At 33.6% G+C, this 22,963-nt stretch overlaps 1 protein-coding gene across 1 annotated transcript in view; it reads right to left on the bottom strand.

Annotated features, from left to right (window-relative positions):
* LOC133180172 (uncharacterized) overlaps positions 1–22,674 on the bottom strand; it is a 126,870-nt gene extending 104,196 nt beyond the window's left edge. Inside the window, exons 1-6 of the mRNA XM_061314741.1 lie at positions 22,473–22,674; positions 22,011–22,196; positions 20,890–20,964; positions 20,648–20,767; positions 7,474–7,587; positions 6,625–6,914 (exon numbers count right to left, since the gene is read on the bottom strand). Of these exons, the coding sequence (XP_061170725.1) occupies positions 6,625–6,914; positions 7,474–7,587; positions 20,648–20,767; positions 20,890–20,964; positions 22,011–22,196; positions 22,473–22,674 (987 nt within the window). The remainder of the gene's footprint in view (positions 1–6,624; positions 6,915–7,473; positions 7,588–20,647; positions 20,768–20,889; positions 20,965–22,010; positions 22,197–22,472) is intronic.
* Positions 22,675–22,963: the final 289 nt, after the last annotated feature.

Genomic DNA, 22,963 nt, shown 5'->3' with positions numbered 1-22,963 from the left:
GAAGTGCCTAGTATGGAAGCTCGGTAGGGGTCGAAATTTAGGACACGAATTATGAGTGAATTTTTGAGACATTTTGTATCATATCTTTTAAAGTTTAATTATTTTGTAAAAACATATTGAACAATATTTGTGCAGAATAAAAAGATCTGTAACATGATATCAAGAAAAAAGGGCTGACTCATCACATTAGGGGCTGATAGGGGCCGAAAGTCTTTAATCGATAACTCTTAAACAAGCAATATTTTTGTATACATTACTGAAGCAAAGTTATTTATCTTAATAAACTTCAATTATATATTATGATTTTTACGTCATATGTTACATAAATAAGGGCCACAAGGGGCCAGAATGCTTAATCTTTGAAGCTTTATATCTCGAAAAGGGGAAACATTTTGAAAAGCAATATTGAACGAAAGTTGTTTAGAATGATGATCTGAACAATGTGCATCCTTTGAATTTTTCCTAAACAGCCCCTATAAGGACTTAATGGGACGGCCCCTAAATATTTCAAGTCTACATATCTCGAAAACGAAACGAAACTTCTGAATAGTTGTTGAACAAAAAGTCTTTAGAATTACAAGACCTTTCAGGTGATATCAAGAAAAAGGGGCTGCCCCCTCAAATTAGGGGCTCAGAAGGGCCAAAAGTCTTTCATCTATAACTCCTTAACATTAAATATTTTGATATTAATTATTGAAGGAAAAATGTTCATCTTCACAATCTGCAACTATATATCTTAAAATTTTCTTCAAATATTACGTAATTAGGGGCCATAAGGGGCCAGAATGCCTAATCTATGAAGCTTTATATCTCGAAAAGGGGAAACATTTTGAAAAGCAATATTGAACAAAAGTTGTTTAGAATGATGATCTGAACAATGTGCATCCTTTGAATTTTTCCTAAACAGCCCCTATAAGGACTTAAAGGGACGGCCCCTAAATATTTCAAGTCTACATATCTCGAAAACGAAACGAAACTTCTGAATAGTTGTTGAATAAAAAGTCTTCAGAATTACAAGACCTTTCAAGTGATATCAAGAAAAAGGGGCTGCCCCCTCAAATTAGGGGCTTAGAAGGGCCAAATTCTTTCATCTATAACTCTTTAATGATCAATATTTTGTTATAAATTATTGAAGCAAAAATGTTTATCTTAACATTCTGCAACTATATATTATAAAATTTTGATCATATGTTACGTAATAAGGGGTCGCAAGGGGCCAAAACGCTAAATCTTTGACACTTTATATCTCGAAAAGGGGAAATATTTTGATAAGCAATATTGAACAAAAGATGTTCAGAATAATGTTCTAAACAATATACACCCTTTTAATTTTTGCAAGACATCCCCATTAAGGACTTGGAGGGCTGGCCCCTAAATATTGTTATTTTATATATCTCTTAAACGAAAGGAAATTTCTGAATAGTTGTTGAACAAAAAGTCTTCAAAATCACAAGACCTTTTATTTGATATGAAGAAAAAGGGGCTGACCCCTCAAATTAGGGGCTCAGAAGGGCCAAAAGTCTTTCATCTATAACTATTCAATGATCAATATTTTGATATAAATTACTGAAGCAAAAATGTTCATCTTAACACTCTGCAACTATATATTATAAAATTTTGATCATATGTTACGTAATAAGGGGCCATAAGGGGCCAGAATACTAAATCTTTGATTTCTCGAAAAGGGGAACTATTTTGATAAGCAATAATGAACAAAAGAAGCTCAGAATAATGTTTTAAACAGTATGCATCCTTTCACTTTTTACAGACGAATATCTCAGTCAAGATCTTGACTAATCTTATCCAAAATCAGACGGAAGACCCACTCGTTGCTCGCAACGAGAACCATCTAGTTATTATTATTTTTCTTCCTGGGTACTTTTTTGTCCGTGAGTGATCTCCGAAACTACACATCCGATTGAGGTGAAACCTTTTTAGGGTTAATAGGAATGTTATGTAGATTTGCGGAACGAAGGTCATTTTGCGCGCACATGCATGCACGTGCGTGCGCGTGCAATACGTAAAATGACTAATTTAATTGATATAGCTGTAACTTTTATATTTTTTGATGAAATGCTTTGATACTCAGAATATAAGGATATATTAATAGTTTTTTGTAGACAAGATGACATGGTCAGAATGCGCATGCATGCACGTGCGCGCATGCGCTTTGATTGAAATAACCAATACAATTGATATAGACTTAACTTGTACATTTTTTTTCTGAATTGCTTTGAAACTCAGAATATTAATATATATTAGAAGTGTTGACAAGAAGACTTGATCAGCGCAAACATGCATGCACTTGCGTGCACGTGCGCGCACGTGCAATGAGTAAAATGACAGATATACTTGATATAGCCATAACTTTCATATTTTTTATGAAATGTTTGATACTCAGGATATCAGGATATATTAAAAGTGTAGAAAAGATGACATGGTCAGAATGCACATGCCTGCACGTGTGCGCATGCGCAATGATTGAAATAAGCATTAAAAATGATATAGACTTAACTTGTACATTTTTTGATGAATTGCTTTGATTCTCAGAATATAAATATATATTAGAAGTATACACAACATAACATGATCAGCGCTCACATGCATGCACTTGCATGCACGTGCGTGCGCGTGCAATGAGTAGAATGACCAATATACTTGATACAGCCAAAATGTCCATATCTTTTGATGAAATACTTTAATACTCAGAATAGAAGGGTATATTAATAGTGTAGACAAGATGACATGGTCAGCATGCAAATGCATGCACGTGCGCAATGATTGAAATAACCAATACAATCGATATAGACTTAACTTGTACATTTTTTGATGAATTGCATTGAAACTCAGAATATAAAGATACATTAGAAGTGTAGACAAGATGACACATGCATGCACGTGCGTACGCGTACAATGAGTACAATTACCAATATACTTGCTATAACCATAACTTTTACATTTTTTGATGGAATGCTTTGATACTCAGAATATATAGACATATTATTAATGTAGACAAGACGACATTGTAAACATGCACATGCATGCACGTGCGCACGCATGCAATGCTTAAATGACCAATATACTTGATATAGCTGTAACTTTTATACTTTTTGATGAAATGCTTTGAACTCAAAATATGTAGATATATACTAATAGCATAGATAAGACGACACGGTCATCATGGATATGCAAGCACGTGCGCTTGCTTGCAAGGCGTTAAATGACAGATATACTTAATATAGCCGATTTTTTTTTATCTTTTGATGAAATTTGAATATAAAGATGTATTAAAAGTGTAGACAAGTTGACATGGTCATTTTGTATATGCATGCCAGTGCGCGCGCGTGTAATGCGTAAAAAAAAATAATATACTTGATTGCCTTATTTAATGAAGCTTAAAGGGAATAAGACACCAAAAGGAAGTTGGGGAGCGTTTGGGGAACATCTGTAACGGTCCCCATTACAATTAATACTAGTTTTCCTTTTGCAAAAGGATATTTATACCTTTTATAGTTTGTTTCTGCGTTCGATTTCAATTCAAAACCACATGCTTGATAGTGTTACCCAAAGAACTCATTTTTTTTTCATATCCTTTGATTATTGGTTGTGGACTTCGATCTATGGCCAGATTATAATGATCAATTTTGTTATATATATCGTTCTTCATATTTTACTCCACGCTTAGAGATTCAGCAGACAAAAAAGTTTCCAAGATTTTAAGGAGTGATGGTTCTTAGCTTTGTATTTTTCTTGTTTTATGGATTATTGTTTTTAAAATTATAAATTAAATTAGTTAAGTAGGCCAGGAGAAAAGCATGTCATTATGATAGTCCTCAAGTGTCATGGGCTCCCTAGATTGGACATGCATTGATGGATAGCAGATTACATCGATATGTTTGAATATACATTTTCATATTACTTAATTTTATTAGTAAAAATAGTACCAATGATTTTTTTTTGTATTCACCATGGCCAGGATCATTGGAAAATTAGTCTAGGTACCTAAGTTTACGCATACCCTTATATATTTTTTAACTCCAAGTCACAGATTTTTTGCACTTACATAATGAACAACGAGCATTTACCAAAATTATTTTTCTGTATCCACCTCTTGATTGGCCCAAGCAACAGGTATACATGTAATTTATTTTAGTTGAACATATCTTTAAAAATGTTTTTATCACTGGACATCTTTGCAAGCCCGGGGCAACTAATCAGAATAAAACTGACTAAATGAATAGACTGAGATTAATTCTCTTTTCTAATTTTTTTTTTACTATAGTAGCTTCATCTCTCCTTATTCATGTTTAACCTCAAAACTAATCTTTAAAAGATTCTTCTTTTTGCAGACAATGTGTTCGCATGATTATATACATGTAGCACTGTGAGATTTTTTAAACATATTATTTTGAACTTTCAAGAGACATACGTCTGGCAAATGCAAATTGTTGAAGGGTTTTTCTTTTTTTATTTAATTTTTTTTAAAGTAATATTTGAGAGACCGCGAAGGGCCATGGGTATCTTGCTTTTAATGACCTAAACGACACCTACATGTATGTAAATGTAAAAAAAAAGTATGAAGAGACATTTCAAAAACTAAATACGATATACTTACCATATCCGTATGAGGGTACAAGCCTATAGACAAGTATCACAATATTCAAAATTCCACACGTAACAGAATCCATATCATTTGCAATCCAGTATAAAATGATTAATCAGGAAGTCAATGCATGCATTTTAGAATTAATTTTTTTTAATATGGTGGGTCGTTTCTGCTTTATGTGAATGTAAAATCGTTCTGTAATGCGCTTAATAAAAGGAGAGGCATGTAGGAATTTGGAGGAAAAAGTAAAGTAAGAAATAATTATAACACTCTTCTATCATATCAAAATCAAGAAAAAAATGACACTGTTAGGAGGCCATTGAGTGTACATTACATAAGAGAAGAACTAAGTTGGTTTAACATTGAAAATATATTACGCATTTAAAAATCTTTTTCCTGGAAATGTAATCACAATCTGTTTAAATTATTTTCTGTAAAATTAGCCCTATATTTAATCGTGAAATTCATGTGCCGAGGGTAAGATTTCAGTCCCCGGGGTGGGGTAAGTTAGTCATGTATTGAAAATAAGAGGCGTAATAACGCCTTTTCGAAAGGCGTAATAACGCCTTTTGCAAAGGCGTAATAACGCCTTTTGAAAAGACGTATTAACGTCTTTCTAAAAAGTGTAATAAAGCCTTTTGCAAAGGTGTAATAATGTCTTTTTGAAAGGCGTAATAAATATAAATGCCTTTCTGAAAGGCGGAATAACGCCTTTTGAGAAGGCGTAATAACGCCTTTTTGAAAGGCCTAATAACGCCTTGTGCAAAGGTGTAATAACGCCCTTTTTGATTTATTACGCCTTTTATACATACATACCACAAACACTATGACTTTTTAAATTACAAATTATTACATAATCAATTCTACATTTGGGAGTTTTGTCCCCATCACACCATGTGTACCCCTGTTCGTTATTTCTATCACTGAAGGACCAACAGTCGATCAAATTAAACGATTTTATAAAGTTACTTAAAGTCTTTACATTTCTATTATTTTCGATGATATCTATTTGACAGCTGAAATCTCCGCATACTATAAAGTTTTCTAAATTCAAAGCATGTTTATTGACCCATTTCAACATTTTATATAAAAATATACTCTTCTCATTTTCATCATTTGGGGCATAAAAAATTTGCCAAACTTAAAATTTGTTCAGTTAATTTAACATTTACCATTAATTTTCTACCATCAATTGAAGATTGTTTATCTAGTATTTCGATGTCAAAACCTTCTTTAAATAAAATCGATACACCTCTACTATGTACCGAATTAGAAAAACTATGAATTTTATATCCATACCAACGTGAATTATAAATTGCTTCACTTGTTTCAACAAAATGTGTTTCTTGCAAAAAAATTATGTCAAAATTTGTATCTTTGAGTCATTCAAACAACAAAATCCTTTTACCATAAGTATTTAAACCTCGTGCATTTATAGAATAGAATGATAGTAAGTTTGTCCCCATTTACATGAAGGTATATAGATATGCTTAATTACCCCTGGTCTTTTACATTTCTCTTCCTGTTAGAGTTTTGCCTCCCGAATGAAGCCGTCCAGATTAGTCTGGTTATCGTCTGCATTCTTCTTTTGTAGTGAGTTACTTCTGAGTTTCCTGGTAAAGTTTGATGCAATTTTACTCAAAACCATGCCTAGTCTGTTCTCACCCGGCCATTTATCCGGATTTGTATGGAGGGTGGCTTCTGGATAAAGTCCGGTTCCCCAGAAGATATTGTTTGTGTTTGTTTGTATGTATGTTGTTTAACGTCCCTCTCGAGAATTTTTCACTCATATGGAGACGCCACCAGTTGCCGGTGGAGAGCTGCAAATTTTGTCCTATACTCGGCACTTACGGATTGAGCAGTGAGGGATCTTTTTCGTGCCAGCACCTACGGCGACACGGGACCTCGGTTTATACGGTCTCATCCGAAGGACCGGTCTCAACGTCCCACAGTGGGATTCGAACCCGCGACGTAAGGATCAACTCCTTACTTCGCGACTCTAGAGCAGACGCTCTTACCACTGCGCCACGCGGGCGACTATTGTTTGTGGCTTCGGAGATTAATGTGCTAGCATCTGAATTTTCCAGTTTCTCGCTAAGTTCTGGTACCTGTGTAGCTTTAGCATGGATAATCTCCTCCATTATCGTTTGTTTTTGATCTTGCCACTTTTCTGGATTCTTCACTTTATCCCCTATTCTCTTAGCCCCCAGAGCTTTTGGAGCAATACGGATGTTTTCAGTAGCGTTGAAATCTCCAGAACGAAGAGCTTTAGTAAGCTGGTAGGCATGCTGTGGGTTTCCACAAAGACCTTGATATCACAGGGGAAAAAGTTAGATAGGGGGTTTTCCTTTCCTTGGAACACCACTATTCCATCAGTAGGTTCGCTGTAGTGCTCACAATCTTTTGATCCCAGCTTATGTCCAGGCTGTTTGCATACACGGCATGCTATTTCTTTTATACAGTCTTTGGGCATGTGCCCAGTGTCCCAGCAGTTGAAGCATTGTATCTGAGACTCACCCTTCTCCTGTCCATAATGATACAATCTACATTTGATATCCGCACATTTTGCAAATCGAGGCAGGGACTTTTCCAGAGGTTTTATTTAAAGAAATCGGTTGCCGTTAAGCACGCTTGCCATGCGGTTTGTCGTCGGGTGTCTGTTTTTTTCGTATTTAATTGAAGCATTGTATCTGAGACTCACCCTTCTCCTGTCCATAATGATACAATCTACATTTGATATCCGCACATTTTGCAAATCGAGGCAGGGACTTTTCCAGAGGTTTTATGTAAAGAAATCGGTTGCCGTTAAGCACTCTTGTCATGCAGTTTGTCGTCGGGTGTCTGTTTTTTTTCGTATTTAATTTCACCTTTCAATTCTACTTGTAAGCTGTCTAACATTTCAAGGATAGCACTGTCATCAACAGATAAGGGCAATCCGCTAATTGTGATCTTTAGGACTGGATCATTAGGACTTTTTGCTCCTGTAGAATAGGGATTTGAGTCATATACCTGTATAGAAAGGATACGGAGCTCGAATCCTTCAATGGTCAACTTTGTCCCACTCTCTTTACATTTTAGATACACTCGCCAAAGGTCTCTATCACGCTGAATAGAGTGAATGTTATCCCCGATCTTATCATGAATCGCCTCAAAATCAGTTACCCTGTTAATCTGGTCAGATTAAAGATCTTTGTTCTTCAAATAAATCGGCTTGAACATTATGTTTGCAACGTCTGAATTCATGATTGTTGACAATAGGCTTACCTGAGGAGTAAATATTATATATAATATATATATATATATATATATATATATATATATATATATATATATATATATATATATATATATATATACATCCTATCTTCTAAACCAGTGCACATTGGTCAAAGGGCCAAATTGTTCAAACGCTTTTGTGTAAAGTTTGTGAGTACAAAGGCATGAGTTTACACATCGAGAAATTCTGAAAAAAGAACGTTTAATTCTTATAATTCCAATTACGAAGTTATAAAATTATTTCTCTTTGAAGCCTCCATACAATCTGTTACATGTATTTCTGTACAGCGTAGGAATACTTTATTCCGCGATGTGGAAATGAATTACAATCGAGATGAACGTCGATAAAGTTCAACTTTAATTGTGAAAACATTTAATAAAGTAAGCTTATAAAAACTCTTCGAATATTGTTTAAGTCAACAAATATCGTAAATACAAGTAGACTTCAAAAGAATTCGTCGTTGAACATGTTGACATAACGACAGACGCTCTAAAACGAAAGTAGCAGACCGACGACAACCTTGATTTGCTCTGGTTTGTTCAAAGACGGGACAGAATATAGGATGTAGAAAAATGAATTTGATGCTAATAAGGCAAGAGTCTATAAGGTACGTTTCTCTTTCCCATCACAGCGCTACCGAGAACTGAGCTGATTTGTCTTTGTAGGCCTATTAGGAACGTCGAGAATATATGACTTCAGAGATTTAAAATTCACACTCGTGATCTGACAGTGACATAAACATAATATTCCCGTCTGTCAGTCCTGTATGTCGTCAGTTTTGTTTTTATCTAATTTCAAGTTTCTGTAATTGTTTAGCTAAAACCCAGAATAGAAGTAACGATTTGTTTCTTTTTTTTTAACAATAAAAGCTAGGTCAAGAAAGTAGTTCTGATTGAGAATTTATCGATGTGTAAACTTTTTCTTGAATTTGCTCTCGTCCAATCAAAACACAGGGGATCAATAAATCAAATTAAGATTGGAATTATATCTCCGTGAATTTAAAAAAAATATTTTTCAAGTGCACATTTCCGTGAGCATGATGAGTTGAAATGTGTGTGAGGGTGTGTGTGTGTGTTTTGCAATTATTATATGCTCAAAATGATTTCCTCTCTCTGGTTTATACCTCTGTAGCACCTTAAATGTTAGAGTTATATCTTTGTTTATTTAGAGAAAACTATCTCTATCATTCTTACACGTGTATATTTTGCTAGATTTTTGAAAACCAGCAAAAGGAATCTTTTCTTTTCTTCAGAAGAAGATCGAGTGTTGAGTTTCAATTTTTGACCAAATACGTACAACGCATTACAACAAATGTTTACGCAATATATGCACCGATGTTTCAATGTTTGCATGGTCGATGAAAGTGTTGAAAATGCTAGAGAAGATTTTACAGAGGAAAAAAATATGTGTTCATCTCCAGCATGCAACGTCAGACTGGTCTAGAGATATCAAAATCGCAATCGTCCATTTGTTCATTCATATTCATTAATAACTGAAAAATCATGCTGTCCGATTCTTCTAGGAAATAAATATCTACACGTAGATGTAGATCATATAGTAAAGAAACCGACCTCGAATAAAATTATATTTTAATTAAAACTAGAGGACAAATCCAGATATAAATTAAATTTATTATTGAAATAGAGTCCAATGTTCAGAACTACGATAAAAGCTATACGTGTCAAAACGTAAAAATGACACGTGGATAAAAAAAAAAAATTGTCGACGCTCACCAACACTCTGCAATGTCACATTTTTATCTTTTTTATTCTCTGTTCTAGAAATATTGCCAAGAGGACTTTTTGTTATGTGCGCAATCATATCACGCTACTTATTCCGGAAATGGTTACCGTGAGCTTTCTTTTTTTAAACATTGCATGAGTCAATCACGTGACTCCTTGCAATCGCTTCCTAAAATCGGCACTTGAACAATCTGGTGGTGGATCAATGACGGGCGCGTCAGCAGAATGGTCTTGCGTTATTTTATCGATAAAAAAATCGAATGAAGCTGTATAGTTGCCTGTAGCCATCGTGATCAAAGTAAGAATTTTGCACGATTACATTGAAATAATAAAATAGATAATTTATCATTATTTTCTTTATCCATTTTAAATTACAAGAGGGTATTTAGGTATATAGAGTGAACTGTCTTAATGTACTACCATTTAAGAACATAGTTTGATTTATTTCTTATCGATGTTATTTAAAACCATTAGAGCTGAATATATAAGTAACAATGAATCAAAAAGTTTGTACAACTCATTTTCATTTAGCGTTGTAATAATTAACTTCAAATAATTGTTGATTAATTATTTTTTCCATCTGTATTTTTTTTAAGAAACCCATTGGAGACAAGCTTTGAAGCTGTAATAGGTTATCCTGATATCCAAAAATATATACATGTACAGTTATGCTATACATGTAACTTATTGTATTTATTTATAACTGCGTAATATTATTGCTTTCAATACCGCTAAAATCGTCCTTCATTCATGTTAAGAAGTTTCATATTTTTATTTGTTATATTTCATGTAAATTAGTTGAATCTGATTCGTCGAGAAACATTTGTTAAAAAACACTATTACCCGCTGAATAATGAAACCACGCCCTCTAGCATAGCAACGTTCAACATTGCTTGACGACAGGTGTTATTCCAAAAAATATTGACTGCGCAGAATTTATGCGCGCAAAGTTCACTATAGTTTGTATTTGTATAAAACATTCAGTATAATATAATAAATACTTCATATAGTTGAGTGTAACATTGAAAATTTTCACGCCAAGAAAACCATTGTCAACCTCGGCTGCACCTCCGTTGACAGTTGTTTTCTTGGGGTGAAAATTTTCAATGTTACACTCAACTACATGCAGTATTTATATAGTATGATATTTTATAAACGACACTAAACTCCATTTACCCTCCCGTTTCTCATAAAACTAAATACATGCAAACATTTCTAAAGCGGCACGACTTTGCCAAACGATAAACGTATAAAACGTGGCTGTGTTTTACGGTGAGCACTTTTGAAGAATGTTTACCGGATAGAATTCAAGTGACTATTTAAAATAATTTATTACACAGGTGGGTTCAACAAAGGTTACACAGGTACATAGCTCTCGCTTGCTATAGGAAAAAACATCGAACTTTTCATACATTTTAATGTTTTAAGTAGCATCCTAATCTTGTACAATTTTCCTACTTTCACACAAGTTTTATAAATGTATCATGCGTCTTTTGTCCTTAGCACAAGTTTGTACATCGTTAGGCTGACAATAAACAAAGGCTTTGAAATAAATGCTTGTCCCCGATTTAATATAGAAAATCACAAACGTTAGCTGACCCCTACCACATTGTATGGCTTTGCTCTTTGTATAGGCTTGAATTTCAGCGCTAAAAATTGTTGAATCGTATAGTTTAGATAGATACTGATGTTGTGAGATGAACAATTATTCTTAATTTGAATCTTTATTTCTCAACTTTTAACGGGGCCCATAAGTGCACTTGTTCTTTATGGGAGATAATAAATAGAGATGTTCCTTTCCCCTTTTGTATATAAATATCTATATGAAAATGTATGCTGATTATGTTAAAATATTATGTGTTTTTTTACGGTAAATATCCGTTATCATAAAGTGTACTACAGTGTAAATGCAATTTAGCCATTCCGTTTCCGTTCCTTAATATTTATGTCTTTTTTTCAAATATACGAATTTCAATTCGACAAAATTTAAGAGGCAAGTATCATCGTCATTTATTTTAAAATCGTTGCTGATTTTTTTTTTTAAATTCTTATTATTATATTATTCAGATTGTCAAACATTGGCATAATAAATGTAAAAGTAGCCTTTTTATTTGAGTCACAATGTTTCTCAGAAACTTCAGAGTAACAGCGGCCCCCTTATCTCCTCAGGCAAACTTTGAAATTTGGTAAAGATAACCATGGCAAATAGTATGTGCATTTGTGAAAAAATGCTCTTTTTCAAAATATTTTCTAAAGTAAATGAGACAAAAAATGTTTTTTAAAGTTACACTACGATAACTTAATCCAAATATAATAATATAAATTGTTACCTGAGAGATGGTGATCGAATGAATCCCTAGTAAGGCATTTTTATGAAGAAATTTATTATGTGAAAATACTGTCAATTATATCTCCGGGGGGGGGGGGGGTAACACCCCCCCCCCCGAAAAATCTCACACTAATTGGATTTGAATAATGCCAAATTTTATTTAAAACACTTCTAAAAATCGTTATTCTCCTTTAGGATGAATCGTTTTAAAGTCTTTGAAGTCGACTTATTTTTTGTTTATGCCAGAACTTACGCGTACCCATGAGTAGACGTAAAATTTTGGAGCGGAGCTTTCTCTATTGGAATGTACATAAACATCAATAGCCGTATTTCGACTTATGCCGGAACACCGTTTTTATTCGACTTTACCAGATCATTATCTAGTATTTTTCGACCCAAATAACAAAAATAAATTGTTATTTATACCTAACCCTAGGTTTAAATTTGTAACCCTAGAGTCTGAAGAATGAAGAGTGTAAAATGTAACATTATTCATTTGGGCTTATAAACCAACGGGGTTAGCGGGTTAAATATTGGGTTCAGGATTGTAGCTTAACCCCTCAATGGTTTGTTTAAAAACCTATTCTAACCCCATATAAGATAAAAAAAACCGGATTAAAAATCGATAAAAAAAAATTTCATGTCTGGAGGTATACCCAACTCCATATTATTCTCAAGGTTTTGAAAAATCTTAACGTCTTATAGCATAAAATACTTAAAAACCGGCCGATTTCGATAATTTTTGGAAATGTTATAGATTTTAAGGTTTTCCTGGATGTAGCTAAATTAATTTTTCGCAAAAAAAGTGTTTTCTGAAAAATATCCCTTACTCTAAATTTTTACCCAAAATTTTAATTATGTTACATTTTACACCTTTTTGATCCTTAACCCTTGGGTAATTTTAGGTGATACAGAAAAACTCTTTGTGGCTTTTAAAACTATTTAAAAAATCTCAAAAACTGTGGCATAAATTTTTGTGGCTATAAGCATCCCTAAAAATAATTGGGGTTTGAAAAGTGTAAAATGTAACATATTTTTTATATCATATAAAGAGAGAATGGGCTTGGTCTGGGGTTAGCTCTTAATATAGGGGAAGTTCATGACCCTTCATAAGAGACATTGTCATGGTGACAAACACAAACTGTAGCGTTTTCTAAATGACCTTTAGGGCCTATTTAAAAGTATGGACAGAAACTAAAAATGTAAAATGTAGCACAATTTTTTGTGACTTTTCCATTTTTGGGCCCTATTTTTTTATAAATCAATTTTAACTGGATATTTTAGAAAAAAAAGACTTTTATTTAAGAGAAATAATCAAAATATAATGCCAGAATTTCTCAGTTATCTTCCATGTGGCCTCTGTTCAGATATAAGTAGCGTTTTAGGTGAAGTTCTCTAAGTCCCAACGAATATACATTTTTCTTGTATTTCTTGAAAATACAGAAAATTAAGGTGAAATTTGGCTTCCTTTTCCTTCGTCTATGTTAACTGAACAAATATAAAGCAAAAAAAAAATTGTTCGATACATAATCGACAAAAATGAGGACCAATCAGGTGTCGAGGCATGTCGAAATCACTTAAGTCATTCTTAATTTGTTGCGGCATGATTTTTTTCAACTAACCAAGTGTTGCGAACAATTAAAACATGTTATATTTTGTTAATTCAATGCATTTTCTACTTTGTTTCCATTAAAATAGGACATAAAGTTCACAAATTGATTTTAGGTTACATTTTACACTTTCAAACTCCAGAGTGATATTTATATTTCCCTTTTTGGCTAATTTTTGCTTATTATTCAATATATATTTAATATTAGAAAAAATTAACCTTCACTTGATATGAATAACCTGAAACTAAAAGAAATATTTGCCAGCTTCCCTCTAAATGACCTCTGTTCAGAGGTAAGCAACATTTTAGGTGAATGTCCAAATATACATTTTTCTTGTATTTCTTAAAAGTACAGGTAATTCAAGTGAAACAAAGCTTGTTTTTTTCTTCATCTAAGTTAATCGTACAAATATAAAGCAAAAAATTTAATGTTGATGCTAAGCGACAAAAATAAGGACAAATCAGGAGCCTCAACATGTGGAAATCACTTAAGTCACTCTTGTTTAATCACGACATGATTTTTTGACAAACCAAGTGTTGCAATCAATAAGAAACATGTTATTTTCTATTAATTCTACCCATATACTACTTTGTTGCAAATAAAACAGTACATAAAGTTAAGAAAATGTTAAGTTACGGACCCTAAGACGTGCTACTACACCACTTGCACTGTGCGGTTTGTTTCGTTTTGTGTACGGTACGGTACGCTTCTTGCACGGAACGGTTCGCTTTGTGAACGGTACGGTTCGCTTTATGCACGATACGGTACGCTTCTTGCACGGAACGGTTCGTTTTGTGTACCGTACGGTTCGCTTTGTGCACGGTACGGTACTCTTTTTGCACGGAACGGTTCGTTTTGTGAACGGTACGCTTTGGTGAACCGAATGTAAATTAAGTGGGCGGAGCCTGTGCTCTTTAGTTTATGATTGGCTACTTAATAAAGTCGTTTATTTCTTCGTTATAATGTCTTAATTTTATACAAATGGAAGGACGGTGTCGGAAGCATTTTTTAATAAGTTGTTTTTTAAGTTGAATCTGTTATAAATATTTCCTTTTTACAGCTGTATTTTCGTTATTACACGTAACTAGTCGTCTTATTAACTGTATCTTTTTTTACTTGACTTTCTGTATGAACTACTTTCAATATTCAAAATAATTTTAGTTGCCTATTTATTATCTATTTTGTACACCATCGCCTTATGGTTCAATAACGTGGAAATAAATTGAACATATCAACAAACACTGTATAACAAGGATGAAAAAAAATATTTTGGTTGCGTTGCCATGAATGCCTTTCTGTATTTTATTTTTAAAGAATAAGCAAATATATATGGTTTTTTTTCGTTTTTTTTCTTTTAATTTTCCTAATTGAATACAATTATTCACTTATTAATTATAAATCCCTCAGGTTTTTATTTCGTCTACCATTCTTTTTACGTTCTTGTCAATGTTGCTTCATTTAAAAAAGCCAAAAAAAGCCACAAAAGCCACCCCCCCCCCCCAAAAAAAAAAAGAAAAGAAAACGAAAACATTTTTTCTCTTGACCGAATGATCAAACAAACAATAAAAAAATAAGTTATTATTTTCATTTTTATTTGCGAGGAATTATAATTTTTTTTTACATAGATTCCTTGAGTGTTTTACTCACTAGGAAAAAAAAAAGAAAAGTAATCGGTAGAAGTGCACACAATTAGTGCAAAATATTACTTTATTTTATGTGCGCGTAATTGTTTTCCTTTTTACATAAAGAACATGGGTGAACATGACGAGCGAAAAACCTATAGTGTGACAAACATGAAGGTGAAAAATTAAATCTCAATTATATCAATATTTTCCTTGTATTGTATTTCATCTAACATTAAAATATACTTTATTTAAAATCTCTACAATTTTCAAAAATCTCACAAAGATTGAAATTATTTGCTGATGAAATATTATACACACACTAAAGAGGGCAAAAAGAGTCATTTTTCTCACACTATAACACTATTTTTCATTATGAGTGGGTCTTCGCTCCATTTTTTTTTTGTAACTTAATCCTCAAAGTTTGCATAGAAATATACACTTTTTGGTTTCCAAACAGATGGAGCAGAGACCCATTATACCTTAAAAATATACTTTTATGACATAGCATTCGCATCTTTTCGAGAAATACTTGAAGTCCATTAAGTCAAAGGTCATATTACAAACATGATTTAAATGCCACTATTCATCAGGGCTTGTGTAGTCTAGTGGTTATCGTGCTAGTCTCGAAAGAATATGATACTCATGATTTTTAGGTCACCTGAGTCACTCAGTTGACCTATTGCTATCCGTTCTCGTCCGTCGGCGTGCGTCGTGCGTTAACATTTGAACATTTTTAGCTTCTTCTCTGAAACCGCTTAACCAATTTCAACCAAATTTGGCATGTAGCATCTATGGGTTAAGGGAAACAAAAGTTGTGAATTTCATGGTCCCTGCCCCCCCTGGGGCCTGAGGGGTGGGGCTAAAACCACCAAAAATAATGCAATCTTTAAAAATCTTCCTCTTTCCTCCTGGACATCAAGCAGTCAAACTGTTCGCATCATTGTAATAAGCATTGAGCCCTCTACCAAAATTGTGAAATTCATGGCCCCAGGGTCAGGGGTTCTGGCCCCAGGGTGGGGCTATATAGATCATATAGTGAAAGTGCATTATTTCTTTGAAAATCTTCTTCTCTGCTCCTGGGTATTAAATAAGGTAATTAAGTACATAGTTATGAAGAGCAAGAGCGCCTCTTCCAAAATTGTGAATTTCATGGCCCCAGGGTCAGGGGTTCTGGTGTTAGGGCGGGGCTCTATAGATTATATAGTGAAAATACATTTATTCTTTGAAAATCTTCTTCTCTGCTCCTGGGTATTAAATAAAGTAACTAAGTACATAGTTATGATGAGGAAGAGTGCCTCTTTCAAAATTGTGAAATTCATGGCCCCAGGGTCAGGGGTTCTGGCCCCAGGGTGGGGCTATATAAATCATATAGTGAAAGTGCATTATTTCTTTGAAAATCTTCTTCTCTGCTCCTGGGTATTAAATAAGGTAACTAAGTACATAGTTATGATGAGCAAGAGTGCCTCTTCCAAAATTGTGAATTCCATGGCCCCGGGGTTAGGGGTTCTGGTGTAAGGGCGGGGCTCTATTGATTATATAGTGAAAATGCATTAATTCTATTAATTAATCATTAACTAATCCTGTATGCTCCCTAGTGTTGAGCTGATAAATAAATTGCTTAGCTATGATGAAGTTGGGAGCTTCGAACAGAATTTTTAAATCTTGTGGTCCTAGGGTCAGGGGTTCTGGCATAACGAGGAGGGGGGGGGGGCTTTTGATAATATAGTGGAAAAGTGTTAATTCTTTGAAGTCCATAGTTATGATGATGAGGGTAACTCTTCCAAATTTGTAAATTTCTTGACCTTTGGTCTTGGGTTCTGGTGTTAGGGTAAGGCTTTGTTGAATCTGTAGTGAAAATGCATTGTACCTGTGAAATTCTTCTCTGCTTCTGGGCATATCGAAAGCAAACTGAGTAAAAGTTTAAATGATATAAGTAAGCATATTTCTACCAGATTTTTGAACATCTGGACAATTCGTCTAAGCATTCTGGTCCTGGGCAGGGCTCTATTAATTTGTATTCTACTGAGAGAAGTTATTCCCCTTTTCCATTCATCTTTGATAATTAATCACTGTAAATAATGTTTTTGAAAGGTTAATAGAATAAGATAATTATGCAAGAATGTTTATTGTATAATTCAAAAAGTACTTTCTTAGTTTTAATAATCAGGTAGACCTGTAAGTAATAGATAAATAAAAACGAGACAAAAATAACTTATCTTATTTAAAGTTCTTCAAAGACCATAAGAGAGGTCAATGCTAGAGGTCTTAATATGGGTTTAAAAATAGTACAGAAGCACTAATAGTTTGTTAATAGTCTGTATGGTGATAATATTAAGTGGGGGACAGATTAGAACTTAAGTTTTGAGTTGATACTGAATACTAGACTAATTATTTTGTTGATCCTGATCTTCCTACTTCTCTTGCTTTAGGGCAACAAAGCTTCATCTGTCAGTGTATTTAACTTCTAAATTGTTGTATTATACTCAGGTGACCGCTAAGGACCTTGGACCTCTTGTTATTGCTAGTGTTCGAATACCACGTTATTTTTTTTAATAAAGGAATAAAGTTTGCCGAGAAAATTTTCCTCAGAAGAGTTTTGTTTATTATAATTTCATAAATTTCAATAATGACAACTTTACTCTAAATATTAAATTCACAAATTGAAATGATTTTTATATATCTGAAGCTATAGGCTTTCTGCACGCTATGTTCACCCATCTCCTTTCCATCAATGTGTAAACGCGCTTTTTGAAGGAAAGTTACAATCAAGAAAACAGTTAAGACAGCTACAATTCCATCTACAATGTATAAATGTATATAATATATATTGACTGCAAAGACAGATTTTCGAACTAAATAATTGTCAAAATGTTAGAAATAAATAGTCCGTTTTCAATAATTATCTAGAAAATAAATAATATGCAGCCATGCATGTCCTCAAAAACTTTGAAAATGAATAATTTGCCCATGCCGGGTGCTGCTCCCCCCCCCCCCCCTTGGTTCCTTGTCAAACTCAAACTTTCTTTTATTGAAGTTCTAGAGGAAAAACTGACTGAGCATGAAATTCTGTTTCTCTGCTGATTAAAACTGGTTTATTGTTGTAGACGTACTGTTTAAAACAGAAAACTGTTGATATATATACGTGTGAATGTAGGCATATCTGGACTAACGGGATTAGATACGGTTCAATATACACAGCTTAAGTTTTTACCAGTGCACGTGTGATGACAATACTTGATTGAAATTTTCAAATGTTTTCGAGTAAATAACGAAAGTATAGAAAGACGTCAGTCTAGATAACGCGACCATGGCATGAAATGTACAGTGTTTCTTAAAACAAAAACTTGAATGAACACGCATGCTCGGACTAAGCATTTAAAAAAAAAAAGATTAAACTGGGCTTATGTGTAAATTCCAGGTAACATATTTTACCTGCAGGTTTCATTGGCGAACGAACTTTTTGACAGTATGTTATATTGGCGATAGCATCTTGGGTAGGTCAGAAGCACATATTATTTATATATACATAGCTTTTATTTATTTTTTTTTTCTAGTGATTTTAACATGTCCGATTTCAAATTGACAATATAGTTCGTAATTTTAAAAAAGCATTTTTTTTGTTGTTGCTAAATCTGTAATCATTTCTCCCTAAAACTATTACTTACATGAATAAAAAAAATGATTTTAAGGGCTTGATCGGAAAATAGCACAGAATCCTAATACATTTTTGAATGTGTCTGGTTTACGGAAAACGTTCAAAGAGACAAGGATAGGGTAGATAAAAGCTATAAAAATAAACGATCAAGTATTTAATTCACTTTTATTTATTATAAATTGTACACAAAAATATCACAATGCTGCATTTAATATGAAAAAAGTTATTCAAGCACAACCCGATCATGCATAGCGAATAAGGAATCGGCTCACACTTGGTCGAGTTGTTTTGAAGTCGTAACTAGTTTTGAGTAGTTTCCTTATATTAACAGATGTAAATCAAGATGCATGGTCCTTAATATTTTCAATCTCTATGGCTATTTTCCGTCCTTCTGTAACGTGTGTTGTGTCGAAAGAAATAAAAGGAAATTACTTACAGTAATTGGTCATTGCAAGATTCGGAATGCTTTCGGGGCGTGGCTTGCATAATTATTTCAAAAATTATTCATGAACGGTACGGTTCGCTTTGTGCACGGTACGGTACGCTTAATGCACGGAACGGTTCATTTTGTGTACGGTACGCTTTGTGCACGGTACGGTACGCTTTGTGCACGGTACGGTACGGTTCTTGCACGGTACGGTGCGTTTCTTGCACGGAACGGTACGGTTCGTTTCTGAGGTGTAGTAGCACGTTTTAGGGTCTGTACATCATACACTTTCTAAACCCATGGTTATGAATATACATTTTTCTTGTATTTCTTAGAAAAACAGGGAATATAAGTAAAATTAGGGTTATTTTTTTTTTTCTTCGTCTAAGTTAACCGTACAAATATAAAGCAAAATATTTAAGGTTGATGCGTAATTGACAAAAATAAGAACAAATCAGGAGTCGCGTCACATTGAAGTCAAATAAGTCACTTTGTTTGATCAAGACATGATTTTTCGACAAACCAAGTTTTGCGAACAATTAGAATCATGTACAGTTATAATTTGTTAATTCAACACATATTCTACTTTGTTGCAACTAAAACAGTGCATAAGCTCAACAAAATATTTATGTTATATTTTTTACGCTTTCGAACCCCAGGACTAAGAAAATACATCTCTACTGTATTTTTTTGAAGAATACGGAAAAATAAAATAAATAAATATAAAGTCTGTTTTTTTCTTTATCTAAATTAACCGTATAAGTTTGAAAAAATATTTAAGCTCTGTATGTAATCAACAGACATAAGGGAAAAATTAGATGTTGCGACATGTCGAAATCACTTTAGTCATTCTTGTGAGGTTGCAACATAATTTTTTGACTAACCAAGTATTGCGAACGATTAAAAACATGTTATATTTTGTAAAGTACTCACATATTATGTTTTGTTGTAGTTTAAATATTACATGATTAAGTTAAATTTTACACATTCTTACCCCAGGGTTATGAAAATACATACCCTTTTTGGCGATATTTTCCTTACAAATGTCGCCGAAATATGGCTGAAATATTGTCGACTAGGCGTAAAACAACAACAACAATCAATCAATCCTTACAAATCATTTCATATTTGACATTACAGAAAAGTAATCTTTCTAAAACAGGAAAAATCTAAAACTAAGACAATTATTGGACAGCTGGCATTAGATACACTTCTTTTTCACAGCTAAAATTGTACATCTCTCAGGTTGTAAAACTAAAGGAAACTTTTCATCCAATACTGTTCCCTCAGATTTGCATATTTTTTCCAGTTCTGCAAAGGATTTGCAACTCTCTAGGGAATCGATCAGATTGCTAGATTTCGAATACCCGGATTACTTTCCACAGTCTTGATCACATTTTGTGTCTCGTCACTCTCATGATTCCGATATGTTGCATATATCTTATCCAAAGCTACTTCTTGATCTTTTTCTTGATCAGCAACTAGGTGATAATTATCTACAATGGTAAATTTCCATAAATATTATTTGGCATTCATAATAATATACAGAATATTATATTATGTATTCCACCATGTTATAATATAACACCTCTCATAATTTCTATACAAGTTGACCTACCAAAACCAGAGCAAAGTTCTAGATCCTCACTTGGTTGCTCTTCTTGCACGACTTGAATCACTTCAGGCTGAATGTCTTTGTCATTGTGAAGAATTCATAAACTCTTTCTAAACATTACAAATTACAAATAATATCTTGATAATTAATTTGAATTCAATGTTATTTTTTTTCCTAACATATATATATATATTTTAATTTTACATGCATGTTCCATTTTTTTCTTTTTGAAGGATACACTTTAGGCGAATTGTTTTCCATTCATCTACATACAAGGACTGTTCACATTCGTCTGGCTCCCCATTGATACATTTTTGACAGAAGCAGGATAGACGTCTTGTTTTCAGTATTTCATGCTCAACGCCAACCACTGAATGCATCTTTTGAGCTCCAGAGACAGTCTTAATATTTCTTTTAGGTCTCGGTCTTTTGATCTCCACTGATTGAACAAAGAACACATGTCTTCTTTTGTGCAAGCACTTTCCTCATATTTCTGTATCCTTTTCAAGGCTTTCTCTGCAGAAATTGAGGAAGGTCAAAGCATTTTCTACAACTGCTTCATTATTTTAACAGCTCTTGTGACTCTGAGTTTAAGGACTCATCCCTCTCTATCACACCTGCTTTTTCCGTGTCTAGACCCATAATACTTTCTTTGAATTGTGAAACCATAGTCTATAGTCACTGTGGCATTTGCAGTATCTGCAAACGGAATTTTGGACTTGCACCGAGCTGGGCATCCGTCACTCATAAGCTTTATTTATTGTAATTCCTCTGTTTTCCTTTCCTGAAAAGATTTTCTGAAGGAAGGTATGAACTGCTTGAGAGTCATGGGTGAGATCATTAGATATGATATCACAAGCATCTTCGACTACTTCATCTTGACATTGTGGACATTAATAATAAACTATTGCTGGGTGAATTGTAACACATTCTTTTGCCCAATGTGCAAACTGGACTTCATTTTGACAAGTGCAAGTGTAATTATCAGCAAAGTGCCACAGTGTTAAGATGCAGATTTTTTCGTAATTCTGCAAATTGGGCAAGCTGCCAGTTTGCTTCAAACAGATGCCTGGACAGAAAATTGATTTCTACTGAAAACTCTTTTATTAAGTCAGTTGTTTTACCTTTCAAAGTAGTCACTTGCTTTTTCTTAACTTCTTTTCCTGTCTTTTTGCTTGTCGTTGTTTGCATTGCCGATTTTTTCCACTCCACATCTACTTCTGGAAACTCCATTTTCAGGTTATTTGTTAGCTTTTCAGTACCACATTTGGCACATGTTCGGTCAGTACATTCTAAGTTGTGGAAATTTCCTATTTTTGTACAAAGTGTTAAGTCTAAAACATCATAAATGTTCTTCATTTTCAGGTCTAACCTCTTGACTTTGTCTGCAATTTTGTTGATTTCTTGAAACTTCAAATTGGCATTCTCACAATATTCACAGAGACATTGTAAAAATATCCTATGTTTTTGGGTTTTAACCTCTTTAGGTTTCAGTTTAGAGAACTTGTCAAGTGAAATCTTCTGCTCTGGAGTAGCTTACTTCCACTTTTTATAGGTTGTGCTGAGTGTGCCAAGCAATACTCTACTCTCGTCATTGTCTTTCCTGAATAACTTTTTACTTGGCAAATTAGTTGAAACCTGATCCTGTTGGAAGAATGTTTTTACAGATTTTTCTGTTGCCTCATCCATACAGTCTTTTCTTTTCTTGTCTTCTTTCAGACATCCTGAACTTAAGAAACTTCTGTGATTGCCTAACTCAGAGCTAACCTTTTTAATTGTTCCATACATGTACTTCTTTTTAATGTTTTTCACTAAACTACCTATAAATGACTTTCTTAATGTTCTTACTAATTTTGCTCTTCCTCTCAAGCTCTGATCGACTCCTCTGATGACATATGCATATACTTTTATATTTTTGTTGCCCAATAAACCTTTTTCTGTTAAAACCTCCTTTTTTGAGATGAAGCTTTTTCTACAAGTCCTTTTACTATTTCAGCAAACTTTCTAGGAAATTTTGGTAATTTCCCCTTAATCCTATAGACTGCTTTCTTCAAAGCACTAGTTTTATATGGAGTTG

This window comes from Saccostrea echinata, unplaced genomic scaffold, assembly GCF_033153115.1.
Source record: "Saccostrea echinata isolate AGI-Se365-2 ecotype Australia unplaced genomic scaffold, CSIRO_AGI_Sech_v1 ptg000006l, whole genome shotgun sequence".
NCBI classification, from domain to species: Eukaryota; Metazoa; Mollusca; class Bivalvia; order Ostreida; family Ostreidae; genus Saccostrea; species Saccostrea echinata.
The sequence above is the reverse complement of the archived record's forward strand: the minus strand, read 5'-3'. Positions and strand labels throughout refer to the sequence as shown.